This window comes from Kwoniella europaea, chromosome 1, assembly GCF_036810445.1.
Source record: "Kwoniella europaea PYCC6329 chromosome 1, complete sequence".
Classification (NCBI taxonomy): Eukaryota; Fungi; Basidiomycota; class Tremellomycetes; order Tremellales; family Cryptococcaceae; genus Kwoniella; species Kwoniella europaea.
In genome coordinates this window covers 6,650,028-6,667,626 of record NC_089487.1, presented here as the reverse complement: position 1 = coordinate 6,667,626, position 17,599 = coordinate 6,650,028, and the positions used below count along the sequence as shown (strand labels likewise).

The following is a 17,599-nucleotide window of genomic DNA, read 5'->3' as shown; positions in this document are numbered from 1 at the left end:
TCCGAGAAACGCAAGACTACTTTGCTCCGCTTTTTTGGGCTGATCGGTGAAAACGGTGATCAATTTGATCGATTTATCGCCGGACCGTTCGCGAACCGGTCGTACCGGTTGATGGAATGATGGAGAAAAAACTGGAGCCGCAATTCGTGTCACATCAGATGAGCCTTCTCTTACTCTCGTCGATCACCTTAGTTTAAGGTACATGAACCATGCACTCAACCAACAGCGCTTGTCTGTCCCAAGAGACGAGACGAAATGAGATGGGGTGGGTTTCGGTAAAGTGCAATCCCGAATCAACCGTCAACGGACCGAAAGATACACAAATGTACTCGAGTAGAGCTCCAAAAGAAGAGATTTCCAGGCATAGGGGATCACCTGGTTATTACTGTATCCTGTTATTCATGCGCTCGGTCCGTTTAACCGTTCACTTCCTTCGTCCGTCAATTAACGGTAGTAACAATGGGCTGCGACTTGAAGACAGCAAAAGAAGATTGCTTGATATGATGGTGTTTGTGCTTTTATGCAATTCGTTTAGTAAACTTCTAGATTGTTTATTCACACTTCATCAATCAACCACCCACATACGATACACGTCCTTTGAACTAAATCAACGATCAAACGCCTGAGGTCTACCGGCGGTATTCTACGCGTAGTACAAGGGTAACAAGTATCAAGGGGTTGTGTTGCGTTGTACAGCATTTCAAAGCCTAGAATAGAAAACAAGTGGGATTGGGCGTTGGTGGCGTCAAACAGAACAATTCTGGACTTTTCGTCTTTTGATGAATTTATGCGGTAAATTATCGAACTAAGGTGGAGCACCTGAAGTAAAAGCACTTCCGAAAAAACCGACAATCCGACAGGCGATCCGACGACTCAGTTGGGAAAAGACGGATAATACCATAATACCATAATACCATAATACCATAATACCATACATAATACCATTTCGCGTCTTTCGATTCGATTCAACGATTTAACCGTCATACAACCGTACAACTGCGTATGGCACACCGGATTTAACCATAATCACATAATCCCCATATCCCATCGCACAAACGAAATTCTTCATTCATCCCCCATCCATGAATGAACGAAGAACGACTTTCATCTTCTTGATTCTTTGATTCATGGGTTGTTTTGTTTTTCGATTTGAATTTGGGACACTTTTCATTCTCATAGGTTTCAGTTATAGGAGAAAGGGAACTTGAAAGGATTCATCCCATCATATCCATACTCATATTCATATCCATGGTCTGGGTCGAAACAAAACGAAACGAAACATCTACACTTTTCTTCTCGGTGAAACTTTTACCTTATACTCCTTTGTGATACCAACTCCCACACCTACTCCTACCGACTCACTTATGACCGGAACACAACGCAACACAACTCGATTATCAATATAAAATCACTCGCAAGGTGAATCCATAGATGGGAAATCCAACGACTCGACTTCGACTAGATTAGACACGTTGTGGAAAACCTTGGCTTAGAAACATTGTCTCGTCTCTTCCTATTCTTACCTATCTGAAAACCGATGCTTGATATGATATAGTGGCGATCTGTGAGTGAATGGTTTCATTTTCCCATCCATTGAATACCTATACACTATATCACACATCATCAACTCAAATACACACATTGCTGGGATCACATCACTTGATCATATGATCATCTGCTTGAACCCAACAAGACGATATGTTTCTCGATCGACTTGATACCACCAACGTCTGGATTCTACAGTTGATCGATGATTAATGAGTATCATTGGGAATAAGGCTGACAACCAATGGGTGATACACAGCGCATTGACCTATCATTTATACGTCATATCTCTACTTTATATCCTATCACATAAAACAACATCCATCATTCAACACGAAACCCGACTATCTCGCCACTACCACCATCATCATCATGGACCCGTTACTACTCGCTCACCCACCTACAACCTTCTCCCAGATGTCGGGCGTGACGACCGACGAGATGCCATTCGATTCATACTGTATCGTCTGCGATAGGTTGATAATACCGCCGAAAGAGGTTGATCCGGTAGAAGGACCGAAAACAACCAAGAAGAAGTTGGGAGGTGGAACCATCAGAGTGAGTATCCCACATCCCCTCTCACCTTTACTTGCATTGTGTCTGACAATATACGCGTGAACCTCAGGTGAAGAATTCAGATGGGACCACTACGACACGTTCGGCAAATGGTCAGAAGGTTACGCGACCAGGGTTGAAACGAAACCCCAATTCAGCAGCACGTCTGGCAGCTCTCAACTCATCCTCCAAGATGCAGCCTCTAACACGGTCAAAGACCAATGAATCTGTCACTTCACCCACAACCGAATCACCTCCCAACGATCTCTCCTCCCCTAAATCACAGAAAGTCATTACACCTCGAATAAACACCTCTTCACCACCTTTCAGATCATCGATATACTGCTCGAAACAGTGTATGGAACAAGATGCGGGTAAATCATCCGAGGCTTACGCGAATATAGCTAGAACTTTATCATATGATTTCTCGCACGCGTTTCCATTAGATACACCGGGTGTCACCGTCGCTGATCACACCAGAAGTCCTTGCGGTCCACCATCACCTCTTTTCGTCTCGGGATCAGATACCGAATCTTCTGCTGCCTCCAATGCAGGCGGATTACAGGATCATTCAGGTCCAGCGAGCTCCGCACCTAAATTCATGGAATACTTCCGTTTATCCAAAGAAGGTCCAGACGACGCATGGAACTCCATTCAACGCCAAAGAAGAAGTTCGATGCAACCTTCCTCATCCCAACGGCCTGCCTCTGCTCACTCCCATGTTCACCCTTCGAACGAATCCCTATCAAGTCTATGGAACGCTGATTCCGATCTAGTATTGGACCACCGATCAGTATCTGGATCAGGATCAAATCGAATGAGAGCGATGACTCCCCTGCAGACATCCGACCAGGATAGACGAGAATTACACGGTGCAGGTAGAAGATCAGTATCTATCTCAAGCGAACACTCCGCGCCTATCCCTACGAGAGCTCCCTTGAAACGATCCGATCTCAGTCACACTTCCCTATTAGCTTCTTCACCATCTTCCGTCCAGAACGTACCTATCCCACCTGAATTCGGTTCAGCTCCGTCACATACCTTGGATCTATTACAATCGTACGCCCACGCCTTCCCCGTAAGGTCCCCTTCGGGTCTGTCAACAAGCGTACAAAGAGGTTTCGTGTTTCCCGGATCTACCGCCATGTCACCCAACCCATCAGAATCGAGACGATCAAGTATGTCCCGACCTGTGTCTGGAACTATTCGTGCGAAATCTAGAAACGGTAACGGTAACGGCGGTGAAGTGTCTTGGGATTCTTTTGGGAAAGAAGTAATAGATGAGAAGAACTACAAGTCGTTCTGTAGAAAGACTGGTCATACTTCTTCGGCAGCGCCCACTGCTGGACCTATGTCTGTTCCAGCGGACTTCAGGGGTAGAGCCGAATTGGATCCTGACAACAATACGCCTAAACAGAGTTTAGAACGGGGAATCGGAGGATGGAAAATCAAATATTTCCAACCTTCCTCTAACCTGGTTGAAAGGAGCGGTACGATCACCAATACCAGTTCGAACAGACGAAATCGATCATCATCCAGTGGAGGCACTACCACTTCTTCGTCATCCTCTGTCAGATCGTCCAGTAGACCTAGAACTGGTAATGGAATTGCCATTCCCAAGGCGAACAATCAATTATCAACTTCCATTTCATCCAATTCGACTTCGAGAACTCCTAGGATGTTACCTCCTCCTAGACCTGCTACCACCGGTACCACCACCGCTACCAGTGGCTTACCTGATATATCAAGTTTGACTATGGCAGAAGGAGTTTCTTTTCCCAACAGTGTACCGAAATCCGGATTTAACTGGGAATCATCCGAAAAGAATGGAATGAAGACTTATGAAATTCCAGACTTACCGAAATTCAAATTGGATAGGAATAAAGCTGGTTTGTTCTATTTTCAATAATTATCCTCGAGCTCGTTCGTTTGTATACCCCTTTCGTCGAATGACGGTCATCAACCATCTGTAAATTTATAACAAGCATCAAATCATACCACATATCGCATTATCAAGTAGCATATTATACCTTACCTTATCAGTTGTATAATGATATACATTTTCGTCTTATCTGAGATCATCATATTGGATTTGTACTTTTAACTCATCTATTGTAAGGTTCTCAAAGTGAAGAAACAAGAAGATTGTAGAAAGGAAGAAGAAAGAAGAATTGAGTATTTTGTAGATGACAAGACAGTTAGTTGTCAATGCATATGATATTAAGAAGTTTCTGTCATGTTCATTCAAACGATTGCAATGAGCTTGCATTGAGCAAGATCATCGTGATTTTTTCAGCTTGCCCATATTACTCGAGCATGTAATGGAGCTTGATGGCAAGTCTTTCGCAACGATTGATCTGAGCGTCGTAGGAAGATACAAACCGGATCAGTATGCTTTCCGTTAGCTGCTAGCGACCATCAGCGATGATAAAACCTAGGCTGAGATTGAAATGGCCAGTTCTCATCGCCATGTCGATGCTATGCAGTACCAGTGCTTTTACATGATATATGACGGGGCAACACCGAGTATGATGATCATACAGTAATAGTACTTCGGGGGCCGACTAGTATCGTTGTTGGGTAAGCGGGTTGACGGGGACACCAAAGGGGAATTACCCGATTCGGTAGTTTTGTCTTGTATGTTGAGTGTTGTTGTTGTTAGTGGTTTTGGTGGTATCGAACAGTATTGCCTCTCAAATCCAACATCGACAGGAGATATCAATTCTCATCGTGGAGGACTATCATCACCATCATCATCGACTTCTCTTGTTTTTATCTAACATACCTACCTGGTTACCTCACTTTCGCTGAATCAAGAGAAAAATTGCAAGCTCGGTAAAAACAACCAGAAAAAAACGCATCAACATCACCGAAGGTCTTAAATCATCTCGTTCCTCTCGTATACAGAGAGCATACGCGGGCATCAACATCAACCCGAATCCAATAACACTCGTAGTCTCATAGCCGATCTACATTACATACATACATAGAGACTAGACCATCCAGAGAAGGATTCAAGATGCCCAATCCCAGTAAAGATGGAGGAACAAGCATAGGTATAGGAATAGCTTCGTTGGGTTGGAAAAGATCGAGTTCGCCTTTGCAGATACCTAATACGTTGTTGGAAGATCAGGACCAGGATCAGGATCAAGGAGGTCAAAGTCAATCGTGAGTTTGAGTACCATCTCGTATTCTCATTCCCCTTCTGGTTCACTCTTGGAGGAGTACAAGGAGACACATGGATGTGAAAAGGATGTTGGTTGCGATGCATATAAGCATTTGCATCTGGCGTATAGATCCTTCAACCACCACATTTTCGGCCGGTGCTCCTGCCGTCGTCGCAACCTTGCACCGTATCACCATAACCATCCTTGACTTGTTCCCCATCTTCACCTCTCCCTTATTCACTTGATCCGTAATTTTATCAATCAAAAACTGTCTATCGAGTACTGATCGTGTGATCTTCTATTTTATTATTCCTCATTCCGTCTCCCTTTCATCAAAACCTTCATCATCGTCCCTACCCTACCTTACACCGACAAAACCCCTCAACTCTCCACCTCATTCAAACAACGACCTTATTATACCACGTTCCCATGATGATATAATCGCTTTTCAACTATAACGTCAATCACGATAACAATCCTTTGTGTACTTTAAACCCTTTTGTCGGTACTCCAAAACACATCATCGCATCATTCGTCATCCCCCCATCTTGTCATCCCCGGACCTCGCAATACAAACCTCATTCCACACGACTATCTCACGCCTCCTCATTCTCACGTCGCACACCCATCCACCCCCGTACTGTGTAAATATACGTACGGGTCTACATCTCATGGTCACAACCCAAAATCAAACAACGTCATGTCATGTCTCGGACTGAAACATTCCTCGTATATATCATTAACATCACAGCTCTTACACCGAATCCCCTCAACACCGCTCATCAACTCTTCCTATCCCCTCCGGATCTCGTACACCCCCTTATTCTACTCCCATCCGTCCCAAAAGGTTAAGATCGAGAACATCAACCATGTCAACTTACACGCCACCCTTACCGCCTGTCATGTCTAGGGAAAACTCCTCGGAAGACCTTCACTTACCTTCTTCTTCTTCTGGTAAACCGATGGGGGATGCTGCAGAGGTCGTAGCTCAACTATCAAGAAGTTTGGAAGCTGGGCCATCAAGACTATCCACCGCGTCATCGTTATTACAAACCCCCAAAACTATAGGAAACAGGAGAGCGTCGAAATCCGTTTCCGGATCTAGACCTACACTCATTGTCACCCCAGCAACAAGGACACAATCATACTACACACCTCAAGTCAAATCTTCCGACTCATTCCCCTCATCATCTTCTATCCCTTCTAGTCCCGTCTTAGGACCTGGTATCGTCAAGAGGAAATCGTCCGTACCGAATCTAGTTAGGAGGTATACCACTCGCGAGGAAGAGGGAATCAGTGAATTACTGAATGAAGATCATCTTGAACCTCCCATGACTAGTTCGACAGGAAGCATGAGTAAAGGCAAAGGGAAAGAGAAGGCTGTGGAGTCAAGAGCCAGATCAACAAGTACAAGTATCGTTGTACCTCAGACCCAAGATTTGACTGAACATTCAACTTATACCTTCCCCTCTTCACCCTTTGGCCAATCATCGTTGAATCATGTTCCGGAACTCCCACCTTCATCGCAAGCTTGGTCCGGTATGCCATTATCCCCTCCATCATCCGATAAAGAACTCGACACATATCCCCCTCCATCATTTTCTACATCGTCGTCATTTGTCAAATCAGCTTATGAAGTTGGAGAGTCCCTCTTAAGCTGGGTTAAACCCAAGAAACATCGTCGATATGAAACATCGTCGACTTATCAACGCGGATCAGATGATGATTCTGAAAAAGGGTTGATCGGGTCTGGATCAGATCAAGATGAAGAAGACGACGGGTATAGTGGTGGAAGAGGCAGTGGGGAATCTACCAGAAGAGCTGGACCAGGGAAATATTGGGGGGTTTGGACTTCAACTTCCGATGATCAACGAGATCCATCATCATCGGATAATTACTTCACATTACCACCTAGTCCACCATTAGATCAAAATGGCAACTACCCTCGATTCCAGGCTGCCATCAATGGTGATTCCAATTCTTTCCCTGCTACCCTACCTACACCTGCACTTTCGACTAAATCGCTCTCAAGGGACAATTCAAAACGTAATAAGTTAAGAAAAGTGTTCAGGTCCAGAAAAGGCGATGGGATGAGTAACGATGATTCTAGAGGATGGTTGACTACGCTATTGAATGTTGGGGCAGGTCAAAGAGGTGGAAAGACTGCTGAAGTATTAAAGGAATTGGGTTGGACAGTTGGGATTTTAGTAGGAGCATTCTTCGTTTCTGCTGGTTTGGTTTTGTGGTTAATCCAAAGTATGCCAATGTAAGTTAAGTTCTGCTTGAGCGGAACCGGCAAAGAAGAGCATGAAGCTGACAATTTTGGCTTGATTCTCAGCACCACACTCAAACATCTTCCTCAATCTACTACAGACCTTCAACTGCTCTCTGCTGAAATCAGATCGTACATGGCTTCTGGCAATAACGGCTGGTGGCATACCATTGGGGTGCTCACATTTGTGGGGTGTTGGAAACATGCTTGGAGTGTACCTGGAGCGGTCATCTTGGTGAGTTAGTCTTCCAATACGCCAACGCACTCGCCTTTAGCAGCTGACATGTATCGTTCAATTAGAACATCCTCGTCGGATCTTTACTCGATCCCATGCCAGCTCTGCTTCTCCTGACGATCATCACCGCATCTGGTTCTCTCGGTGCATACACTTTATCAAGACCACTAGCACCCTTAATAGCTGTACTTTTCCCTAAACCACTCGCTTTGGTCAGAGCGGCCCTCGCACCTGAAACGATCCCAGCTCCAGCAACAGCTCAACAAGTTATCGGAGAAACCATCACACCCATCCAAGCATCTTCTGACCCTTCTCAGCCAGCTATTGGAGGTCCCACCGAGAGATCGACCGTATGGCGACGTTTATTGATCATGCGAGCGATGGGATTTGTCCCATGGTCAGGTATGAACGTAGCCTGTGGGGTGGTCGGGGTGGATTGGAAAGTATTTTGGCTCACAACCGCAGCGGGAAGCGCATCTTGGTCTTATGTCACTGCCTCGGTTGGTCACATATTATCAAGATTGAAAGTTCCTACTCAAGCTTTAGCGAGCTCGGGCGTGATCAGCGAAAATTCCGGTGGTGAATCTCTGACTAGTTTACTTAGAGATCCGGTGTTAATTGCCAAATTGATATTCCTCTCCGGTCTGACATTGTTGCCTGTTATACTCAAGAGACGTAATGGTGAGAACGGTACAGGTGTAGATGGGATCGAAGATGGTTTGAATTTGAATTTGGATTCATCAATATCGACTACACCCAGATCATCTTCATCCTCTTTCGAATTGAACGAATTCACTTCTTCTTCTTCTCCATCATCATCCGGTACCCCACGACCAACGATTATGACAAACCCCGCGATATCTGCTTTGAGATTGGTTGATTTGCATTCACCGAGTAATGAAGGATTGCCACCTATGTCACCTTTATCTCAGAGTTTAGCGAAATTCACACCTACCCCTAGAATGTTTGATCTTTTGAGTTTTGGAAGAACCGTGATCAGGACTGGACAGAGGGGGTTGGCCGGGGGTGTGAGGGGTGCGGAGAGGATGATCAGAGGTCAGAATGGGACGAATTAGGATATAATATCGAGTGATGCCGAGAGGGTTTTTCATTGATGTAGACGTAGAAATGGAAATGGAAATGGCCAAGGGTTAAGTGAGAATGATAATCTACGTTTTTTTAGTTGAGATGGGAAACCTTTAATTCGTATAGTACTTTAGTACTTTGTATCTGTATCCTTACACCTTCGTAATCCCCAAAGACAATGGGAAACTGTAGTATACGTGGATTTCATCTGATACAATGTATTTATTGTATAGTATCATGACCATCATACGGGATGAGCGATTCAATCATTTCAGTGATGGCTAATTCACTGCCATATTGATCCATGCACTTGACGGATTAGAGCAATAGAGAGAAGGTTGTTGCATCCAAAACCAGATACAGTAGTACTCGTATCATTGTATCATTACATTACATCTACCAACCTGATCCTCTCACTTCACCTTTCCCAACTAAACTCCAACCCCATCTTTCCTCCCCAACCTCCCAATTCTCATTCCTCTGTATCTGATCCTGCTTCGCATCAATTTCTTCTTCTTCTTCTTCTTCATCGTCGTCGTCGTTGTTGATGTTCAGTCCAAAGAAGGGCGCGATCGAGATCCTAATCACGCCCTTGAACATCTCCAGCAAATCTTTCTTGAGTCGTATTCCAGATTGGTGGAAATCTGGACTAGCGTTGTATTCCAATAAAGTCACTTTAGGTATTGGCAATTCACTTGGTGAAGAGGGGTTAGTAGGAGGGAAAGATAAGATGAGATCTACTCCAAAGATCTAGGAACATCCATTACAGTCAAATCAGCTCGGTTTTACAATCTTTTGTCGTTGAAGTGTATTTCGCTAGATCTTTGATAAGGAGAATCTGCAGTGAATAAACTGAAACCCACCTCAAAAGCATTAGGCATAAACTGTAACCCGAAACTACCACATTCCGCACCAGCTTTAACAGCTTCACTGACCACCTCGCCAGACTTGTTGAATACAGCTTCTAACCATTCTTTTGTGACGCTGCCTTTAGATTCGTATTGTCCATCTTTAGTAGATGAGAGTGCGTCGAGACCTTCTAACTCCCAGAATAGTTTGACTAATTCTTCAGGAGGAGCAGGCGCACCGAACGAATCCGTCTGAATATCGCACGGCAAGTCAGCTGACATCGTCAACAACCGAGAGATACATTGAACTGACTTGTAAGCATGTATTCGTCAGATGTGGTCTGAGGTCCAACTCTTCTCCTTCTTTTGATGATCTAGGAGGGGTGTAGGGCGATCCAGAGAAAAGAGCTAGCATCGTTCGGGAGAGATGGACAGTATAGGCTGAAGTGAGGAGGACATAAGCTCTAAGGTGGAACTATAGTCTGGATCAGCTGAATTGTACGCTATTAAATGAAGCTGAAACATGAATCGCATCTGTGTTATATTGATCCGAGGTACCTATCTTGATGTACTCACTTTGTATCCTTCTAAGAAGGGTGATGGTAGATTCGGCTGTTGTGCAATATCGAACAGAACGGGATTAGGCATGTATTCCTATGTCCACGCACATGGATCAATCAGCAACCTCAGTGCGTGGGTGTCGATTCAGTCGAATTGACTGAGCTCACCTGTATGACAAAGTGTCTTAGTTGAGAAGTCATCACTCCCGTACCATCTTCTTCCTCGTCATCATCTGCTGCTGCACCGAAGTGTCTATCGTCCTCTTCATCACCGTCAAAACCTAGCTCTACGGCTTTCTTAGCTAACATATCGATCATATCATCCACTCCTCCGTCTTGGGGTATCTGTCCATCTTCCTGTTCTTCTTCTCGAGTTTCGTCTTCATCTTCATAACCTTCCTCATCGGAAGAAGGAGGTTCAAACTCCTCGAATATCGCTCGTCTAACAACATTATATAATCAGCATGAGCATTTCCTATCACTTGGTCGGAGAGTACTCAATATGGCTTACAGTTCATCTTCCGTTGAAAACATCCTTATACCCTGCGCACGATCTGCAAATCCAGGTTTGAGGATGTACCAACTGCATCACCCAAACTCAATCCATTTAGCTCCTAAATCACCCAATAGGAAGATGAATAATATCATTCAAGGTAAATTATGTACTTACCTCCTCTCTTCCTCAGGCAATTCTTCATTTCTTCGCATCCCTTCATTCAAATCGTACAAATCATCCAACAGAAGTTCATCCAGTTCATCGAGAAATTGTAATTCCACATTCCACCCTTTCGGTACACCCCCTTCCTCCGGCGACAGTATACTTTGTATATTACGATGTTGACATTTCGCCAGGTAAGCTTGGATGGTAGAATGTAATTGATGCTTACGTATCAGGGCTTTACGATATACATATGAGGAAATGAGGTATTTGGTAGGGTTGGAATGAGGAAGATCGAATGATAGTAGATCGTAATCTGCCCTAATGGACATAACATAAAACTCAGCATAAAGTGATGATATATGTATGATCAGCTGAGATATTGTAAAGATCTTATTGTATGACCTTCAGATGAAGCCACATACGACTACTCACCATTGTAATGCAGGAGGTTGATCTTCTGGGTAAGGTGCCAGAGAGACCTTGATACATGGTAGTACAGATACGAGTGCTTGAACTAAGAGGGATTGGGTGTATGGTGATGGGAATGATACGAACGCTTCGAGAGGTTTGGCTGGGTTTGGAGGAGTCATCTTGGAAGAGTGCTACAGGGATTTTGAACCCTCTCTTCGATTTTTGGAAAGATAGCAATACAGATGACAGGAGTCAGAGTATGAATATAGTCTTGCTGTTCTAAGTTCAGCTTGTTGAAACGCTGAAATTTCAAAAACATTCGAAGGGAGAAGGGAGAGATGGTCAGTAGAGTGGGGACCCCACTTCATTATCATCTTCATACACAACGACTGTGCAGTGATCTCTTACTTGATTGACGACTCACTCATGCACTCATGAAGGAATGTACAGTACACAGCAACAACGCTACTCATAATTCATAATGACGACGACTGAAAGAGAGAAAAGTCAAATCGAATATACACAGACAAACATCTACATATGTATGATACGTTGGTTCTACGAGTAACCACTAGCGACAAATGTTCCATGTTTTTGTTTCGTTTTCTGCTTTTTTTTGCTTCCTCTTCGATTTATGAATGGTATGGTTGAGCCCTGTCTGTCTCTCTGAGAGGACACGCTGTGATGAATCAAGATATACAACGCCTATAACATAACATGACATAACACTAACTGAGATCCGAATGACGATTGAAAAGAGAAGAGAGGGGAATGGTGTGGTGTGGTGAATGAACGAAATTTATAAATGATAACAACATACAGACAAAAAGGGAATATGTGTTTACAGAGAAATCAGACTTATAACATCTATATGGGTGTATGTCGAGGAAAGGTTGGAATGATATTGGACGTAGTTGACTATTGAAGTTTATGTAGACTGAAAGACGAGACTGATGTTAAGATATGAGAGGGGATTTGAATGGGATTGAAGAGAACGAGGGTGAAAGTGAGGGTGTGATATTGACAGGCGGTACCGGTGTCGGAGTGACGAGCGATGTGGAGTAAGATAGGATATGTTGAAAACGAGCTAGTTGAGTTATATTGTTGGATCTTGCGGGTATATTCAAGCGACTTGCCCATGATGGAAGGTTGCTACGTCGAGAAGCGCTAAGCGAAGGACATTGTCGACCTCACATCTTATCTAGGGCGCATACGAGATTGGGCCACTTCTTCGATACATCACGAGGATCTATTCTGTGAAGGGCGATCGAGGGGTTGTAAAGCACCTCAGCTCAATCGTAAGCTCGTATTCCCAGAATCCGCCAATTTCTTCCTCAAAGCTTCAAGCCTCGTTCGAATAGGTACCAGCACTATCAACAGCCAGAACAATAATAAGTCAATCATCAACACAGTGTCAAGATGGAGGATCAAACTTACGCTTCTCATAAGTAGCTTTATCATCCTCTCTAATCCTTCCATTTTCATACACCCCTTCATCCAACAAGACTTGTAAGAGCCAAAGGGAAGTTTCGTATCCTTGTTCAGCTGTAATCAAATCACCTTGAAGTTCAGCTACAGCAGCTTGTCGGGACTGATCGATATATCAACCATGATATCAGTTCATGTTCACCACATTCATTGATGAGCAACGTATGAGGGAGTTTTGCTCACCATATCTCTAGCTTTATCATGCACTAGCCAATCGGGGAATAACATATTGTCATTTGATCTCGATTTAGCCCATTCGATCTTTTCGAATATCTCGTTAAATCTCGATCTTAGCCATTGTCCCACTACATCACCAGTCAGCTATATTCATACTACACAGGTAGATCCTTACTCACTCTCATTCAATTCGGGACTAGCTTCCCCCTCATCCCTATCCCTCCAATACCTCTTGACCTTATCCATAGCTTGAACGATAAACGTCAAAGATTTCATGTACAATACCACAGCATCATTCGCAGCAGCTTCCTGTTGGCGTAATATCCAAACTTCAGAGTTCATTGAACCAGAAGATGATTTCCTACGACTGTTCGAAGCTTGCGAGCTGAAAGGTGGAGTCGTACCCGTAGGGGTGGGTGTCGAAGCATTTCGGGCAGTATTAGTGATTTGAGCTTGAGCTAATAACCTTTCATCGGCCAGTTCGAATAGAACGAACGCCTTTCTTGCTACATCCTCCACTGAACGTAGTAGCTCGTCTTCGGCAGGATCAATGTCACTCGTACGTAAGATCGTAGGTCGTCTTTTGATTGTAGCTCTGGCAATTGCCGTAGCAGCTGTATTAGCAGAACTACCAATCATCCGTATCGCAGTATTGGTTATTGCTCGAGCAAGAGCACCGGTCTGAAGTGATGAAGGTGATACACCAAATCGAGTAGCCGCATCCTGTCCGTAGGAGGGTTGATTGGACGGTGGGAACATGTTCAAGGACTGCGGTATCGATGGTGGTCGAGTCAGACCTGGACTAGAGCTTTGTCGAGCACCCGGTGGGATCGAGAAAGGTGGTGTTGTGCCTAAAGCGAATGGTGGTGAATATGATATAGGTACCACGGCTGTATCATGTGGCTTTGGACTTGGACTGATAGGTTTGAACGCTGAAACAGGTCGAGTGACAACGCTGCTTCTGGAACTTCGTCGACGAACGATGGTAGTAGGCTTCTTCGAAGCTTGATCGATTTCTATGAAAAGAAGATATCAGACACATGCACTGTGTGATGGGAAGACACGTCAACTTACCATCTGCTAAAGCGTTGATCTCCACGTTTTGCTTCTCCACCACTACATAATCGGTACCAACGACAGATTCACTGCTATCAAGAGCACTTTCTTCCTTTGTATCGTGTCGCATGGTGATGGGCGGTGTAGCAGCTAAGGGTGATCCCTCGCTTATACCTCTAGTCGCAGCTCTTGGCATAGTGGTGGGTGGCCCACTGTAAGGTGGAGTGAGAGGTGCGACCTCTTCCAAGCTACCTTGCTCCCGTTCTCTATTCGACACTCGTCTCTGAGCAGCAGTGACAATTGGTCTAGGGTTTGCTCGAGTAGTAGTGGTGGTATTTGCGACGATGGGTGGATCCTCGAATGCAGGTGAATTATCACTGACGTAGTATTTAGGTTCAGAACGACGAATTGGAGGTTGTCGAACCGAAAGAGATGGTGGTGGAGTCGGTGGCTGAGCTGTACGTGGAGATGCTTGCTGTGTAGGTCTAGGAGCGGGTTGAGGGTTTAGAGCAACATCGACAGCAAGTGGTTGAGGTGCTTTTCTACCTAGCAAAAGTCTTTCCTTCGACTTCTCTATACTAGCTACCATTTCTTTAATCCTGGTGTCACTAGTCTCCAAATGAGCAGAGCTATCAGTCGAAGCCTCAAGACTAGTTGTGGGTTCTTCTTCGGTGCTTTCGGAAAGATGTGAATCCCATACAGTAGAGGAAAAGAATTCTTCGAAACCTATACGATCTGCTGGTTTACGTTTGAGCAAAGCTCTTATCAATGCCTTGATATCCGGTGATACAGGTATTGGGGGTGGACCTGAATCTTTCTTATCTGATGGTGAAGCTTCATCGGGAAACTTGATTCGATCTTCACCTCGTTCGATACGTTTGAGAAGTTCGACGTGATTGTTCGCTCGGAAGGGTGGTCGTCCGACTGACATCTCGAACAGCACTGCGCCAACTGACCAAAGATCGGCAGTAGCATCGTATTTCTCGTACCGTAAAATTTCAGGAGCCATATACAGTCTGCAAACAGAATATAAGCCAAAAATTACCTGTTCCGATGATGCGTAAACTCACGGTGAGCCACAGAGAGTCTCTGCCATCGCAGCAGCAGGTAATATTCTAGCGAAACCAAAATCCGCGACTTTGAGCACAGGTATACCGTATGGATGTCCTTCGGCAACTTCAGCCTCTGTAGCAGGTTGCATTAAGAGATTCTGAGGTTTGATATCTCGGTGCATCAGATCTTGAGCACGTAGGAATTTGATCGCCTGGGCTATAGTCGTTGTGAGCTAAATATATACATGACATATGGAGTGATGGATGATATGACCACTTACCAAGTTGGCCGAGGAAGGATCTCGTGACTTTCTCGTCCAAACCACCAGTGGGAGGATGAGGCCAAAATATCTTTCCGTCTTCCTTTCTCTCGAGACTATCCATACGAGATCCAGGTCTAGGAAAGAAGTCGAGCGTATCTAGTCGACCACGATTCTTAATATATATCGAAAGATCCGATCCGGAACAGTACTCCATAACTAGGTAGATATGAGTGTCGTTTTTCTGTAGATCCCGCCGATGGAAAAGGAAAGGAATGTCAGTACGGAGCGGCATGATGACTAATCATCTGGAAAGAGAACTCACAAAGCAATCCTCCAGAGCAACGATATTCCTATGATGTATGACTTTCAGAATATTGATTTCACTTTCCAAGTTCTCCAATAGCTTGGTGGTGAGCTTCTGCCTTGATACAGCTTTGATAGCGATAGACACTTTGCTCTTCTACATGGTGCGAAGTGAAATGGTATGAGAGAGACGGTGTTGTTGTATGGCAATGACAAGGAAGGAAGGTTTGGTCATGGTATACAGGAAGAAGGTTGAAGATGACATAGGAGTACGAAAAATACAAAAGAAGAGATGGCGTCAGCTTAGATTAGACTTTATAGGTGGAACATCGTCTGGAATCGATTGATGTCTCGAGATCCTATGGTAGAAAGGGAGCTTACCGATCTATAACCCTTGTAGACGGTAGCGAAACTTCCTCGTCCGATCTCATTACCTACTACATAATTGCCTATCCGTTCCTTGTGGGTCCTATGTCCACCACTGGCGGTAGCGGAACTACTTCCTTCTCCCCTTGGATTTTGAGCGTTGGAATCTGGCATGATGGTTATTCGTCGCAAATAGCAAGTAAGAGAAGTGGAGCAAAGTGGAGTGATAGGTAGATATGTGATATGTGTGGGTGATGGACGGAGGAAGGAAGAGGGAAACGGTTGGATTGGTTGTGATAGAAGGTAGAGATATACAAATAACCCCGATCACCAGTTGACGAGTGATGGAGTGGATGTGAAAGTGGAGGTGGTACACAGGAGGTCTAGGCTTGTTATTTGATGTGCACCTAAGCTAAGTTAAGGGTAGGATAGAAAGGAAAAGGGTGACAGAAGATTACGATGATAGTGATGGTAGCGAAGTGATGGCAATAGTAATTGGCCTTGAAGGCCTCAAGGCCATATTTACGTATGGTCCTATCAATCGACTAACACTACTGGGATAGGGGTCAATAAGATGTTGTCGAGTATACCCTCTGGACGAGTGTTTGAAGGCCGGTTGATTATGAACGTCCGATGAGATGAGTAAGAGTGAGGTGTGCAGTCGTATATGAATGGTCCGTCTCTTCGTCCAAATTGATCGTGTTATACGGTCGTGATGTTTCCGAAGTACAGCACTGATACGATGTTGCTGAAACTATCTACAAAGGATTGCAGATATAGGATGATCGCGTGGACAAGTGGGGGATGTACAAGGTCACAAAGGTAACACTGAAGGTTGATGTTGAAAGGTTGTCGGATCTGATCAAGTGGCGTGAGAGGTGTGATCTTGATTACCAATCTTCCGACCAACTTCAATATGCTATGGCCGAATTGGACTGGGATAAACTATGATATAAATGATATGAGTTGTTTATAACAATGCTGGACTAGTTGTACGAGTATGCTGGATTAATGACTTGTTATCATGCAATAGATGGTCGATGGGAGGTTGTATGGTTGGTTGTATGGTGATATGACGCGTACGTAGAGTGGAGGAAGAGACCCAAGTCAAGGTTACCCGTTAAAGCATAAACAAATCCGTCCATCAAACCAAATAACCGTAACCGGAAGGGTACCACTGCGATGAGTATCCTATCAACTGATTAGTCGGGATCACGAATATGACTAGAATAGGAATTCAAGCCGTACGAGTAATAGTAATGGCGATAGCTGACGTGCGATCTGTTATGTTATATGTGTATATGTTATTATCGGATGATCAGCCAAAGCCAAGAGGAGCACTAGTCAGAGCTAGAATATAGAACACTCGCTTGTCCTCTTCGGCCGCACACCCCCCAATTCAAGTAATACTTATCGGAAATGAGATTACGAGATGACGCGAAGAAACAGAAGGGGAGATAAGCAAATGTAATCCTAATGATCGACAACTCGGATTGGACGAGAGGTCCCCTGACGATGTGTATAGCACCAGCTAAATACATACAGTACATGCAA

The 17,599-nt window shown here is 44.4% G+C and overlaps 5 protein-coding genes across 5 annotated transcripts; 3 read left to right on the top strand and 2 right to left on the bottom strand.

The window, feature by feature from the left end:
* Nucleotides 1-1,917: 1,917 nt before the first annotated feature.
* V865_002538 (uncharacterized protein) lies at nt 1,918-4,009 on the top strand (the record flags this gene model as incomplete). The annotated part of the gene is made up of 2 exons (XM_066226339.1): nt 1,918-2,103; nt 2,171-4,009. The coding sequence occupies 2 exons, from the start codon at nt 1,918-1,920 to the stop codon at nt 4,007-4,009; spliced, it is 2,025 nt and encodes a 674-aa protein (XP_066082436.1).
* A 1,110-nt stretch (nt 4,010-5,119) lies between these two features.
* Nucleotides 5,120-5,512, top strand: V865_002537 (uncharacterized protein; the record flags this gene model as incomplete). Its single annotated transcript, XM_066226338.1, has 2 exons — nt 5,120-5,268; nt 5,377-5,512. The coding sequence occupies 2 exons, from the start codon at nt 5,120-5,122 to the stop codon at nt 5,510-5,512; spliced, it is 285 nt and encodes a 94-aa protein (XP_066082435.1).
* A 624-nt stretch (nt 5,513-6,136) lies between these two features.
* V865_002536 (uncharacterized protein) lies at nt 6,137-8,850 on the top strand (the record flags this gene model as incomplete). The annotated part of the gene is made up of 3 exons (XM_066226337.1): nt 6,137-7,533; nt 7,606-7,774; nt 7,840-8,850. The coding sequence occupies 3 exons, from the start codon at nt 6,137-6,139 to the stop codon at nt 8,848-8,850; spliced, it is 2,577 nt and encodes an 858-aa protein (XP_066082434.1).
* Nucleotides 8,851-9,256: 406 nt separating this feature from the next.
* On the bottom strand, nt 9,257-11,519 carry V865_002535 (uncharacterized protein; the record flags this gene model as incomplete). Its single annotated transcript, XM_066226336.1, has 8 exons — nt 9,257-9,610; nt 9,724-9,960; nt 10,022-10,183; nt 10,285-10,362; nt 10,437-10,710; nt 10,780-10,851; nt 10,939-11,247; nt 11,362-11,519. 8 exons carry the CDS (start codon nt 11,517-11,519, stop codon nt 9,257-9,259), a joined length of 1,644 nt encoding a protein of 547 aa, XP_066082433.1.
* Nucleotides 11,520-12,627: 1,108 nt separating this feature from the next.
* On the bottom strand, nt 12,628-16,219 carry V865_002534 (serine/threonine-protein kinase ATG1; the record flags this gene model as incomplete). Its single annotated transcript, XM_066226335.1, has 9 exons — nt 12,628-12,710; nt 12,778-12,931; nt 13,012-13,133; nt 13,185-14,021; nt 14,080-15,077; nt 15,132-15,330; nt 15,395-15,617; nt 15,699-15,836; nt 16,061-16,219. The coding sequence occupies 9 exons, from the start codon at nt 16,217-16,219 to the stop codon at nt 12,628-12,630; spliced, it is 2,913 nt and encodes a 970-aa protein (XP_066082432.1).
* Between the last annotated feature and the right edge of the window lie 1,380 nt (nt 16,220-17,599).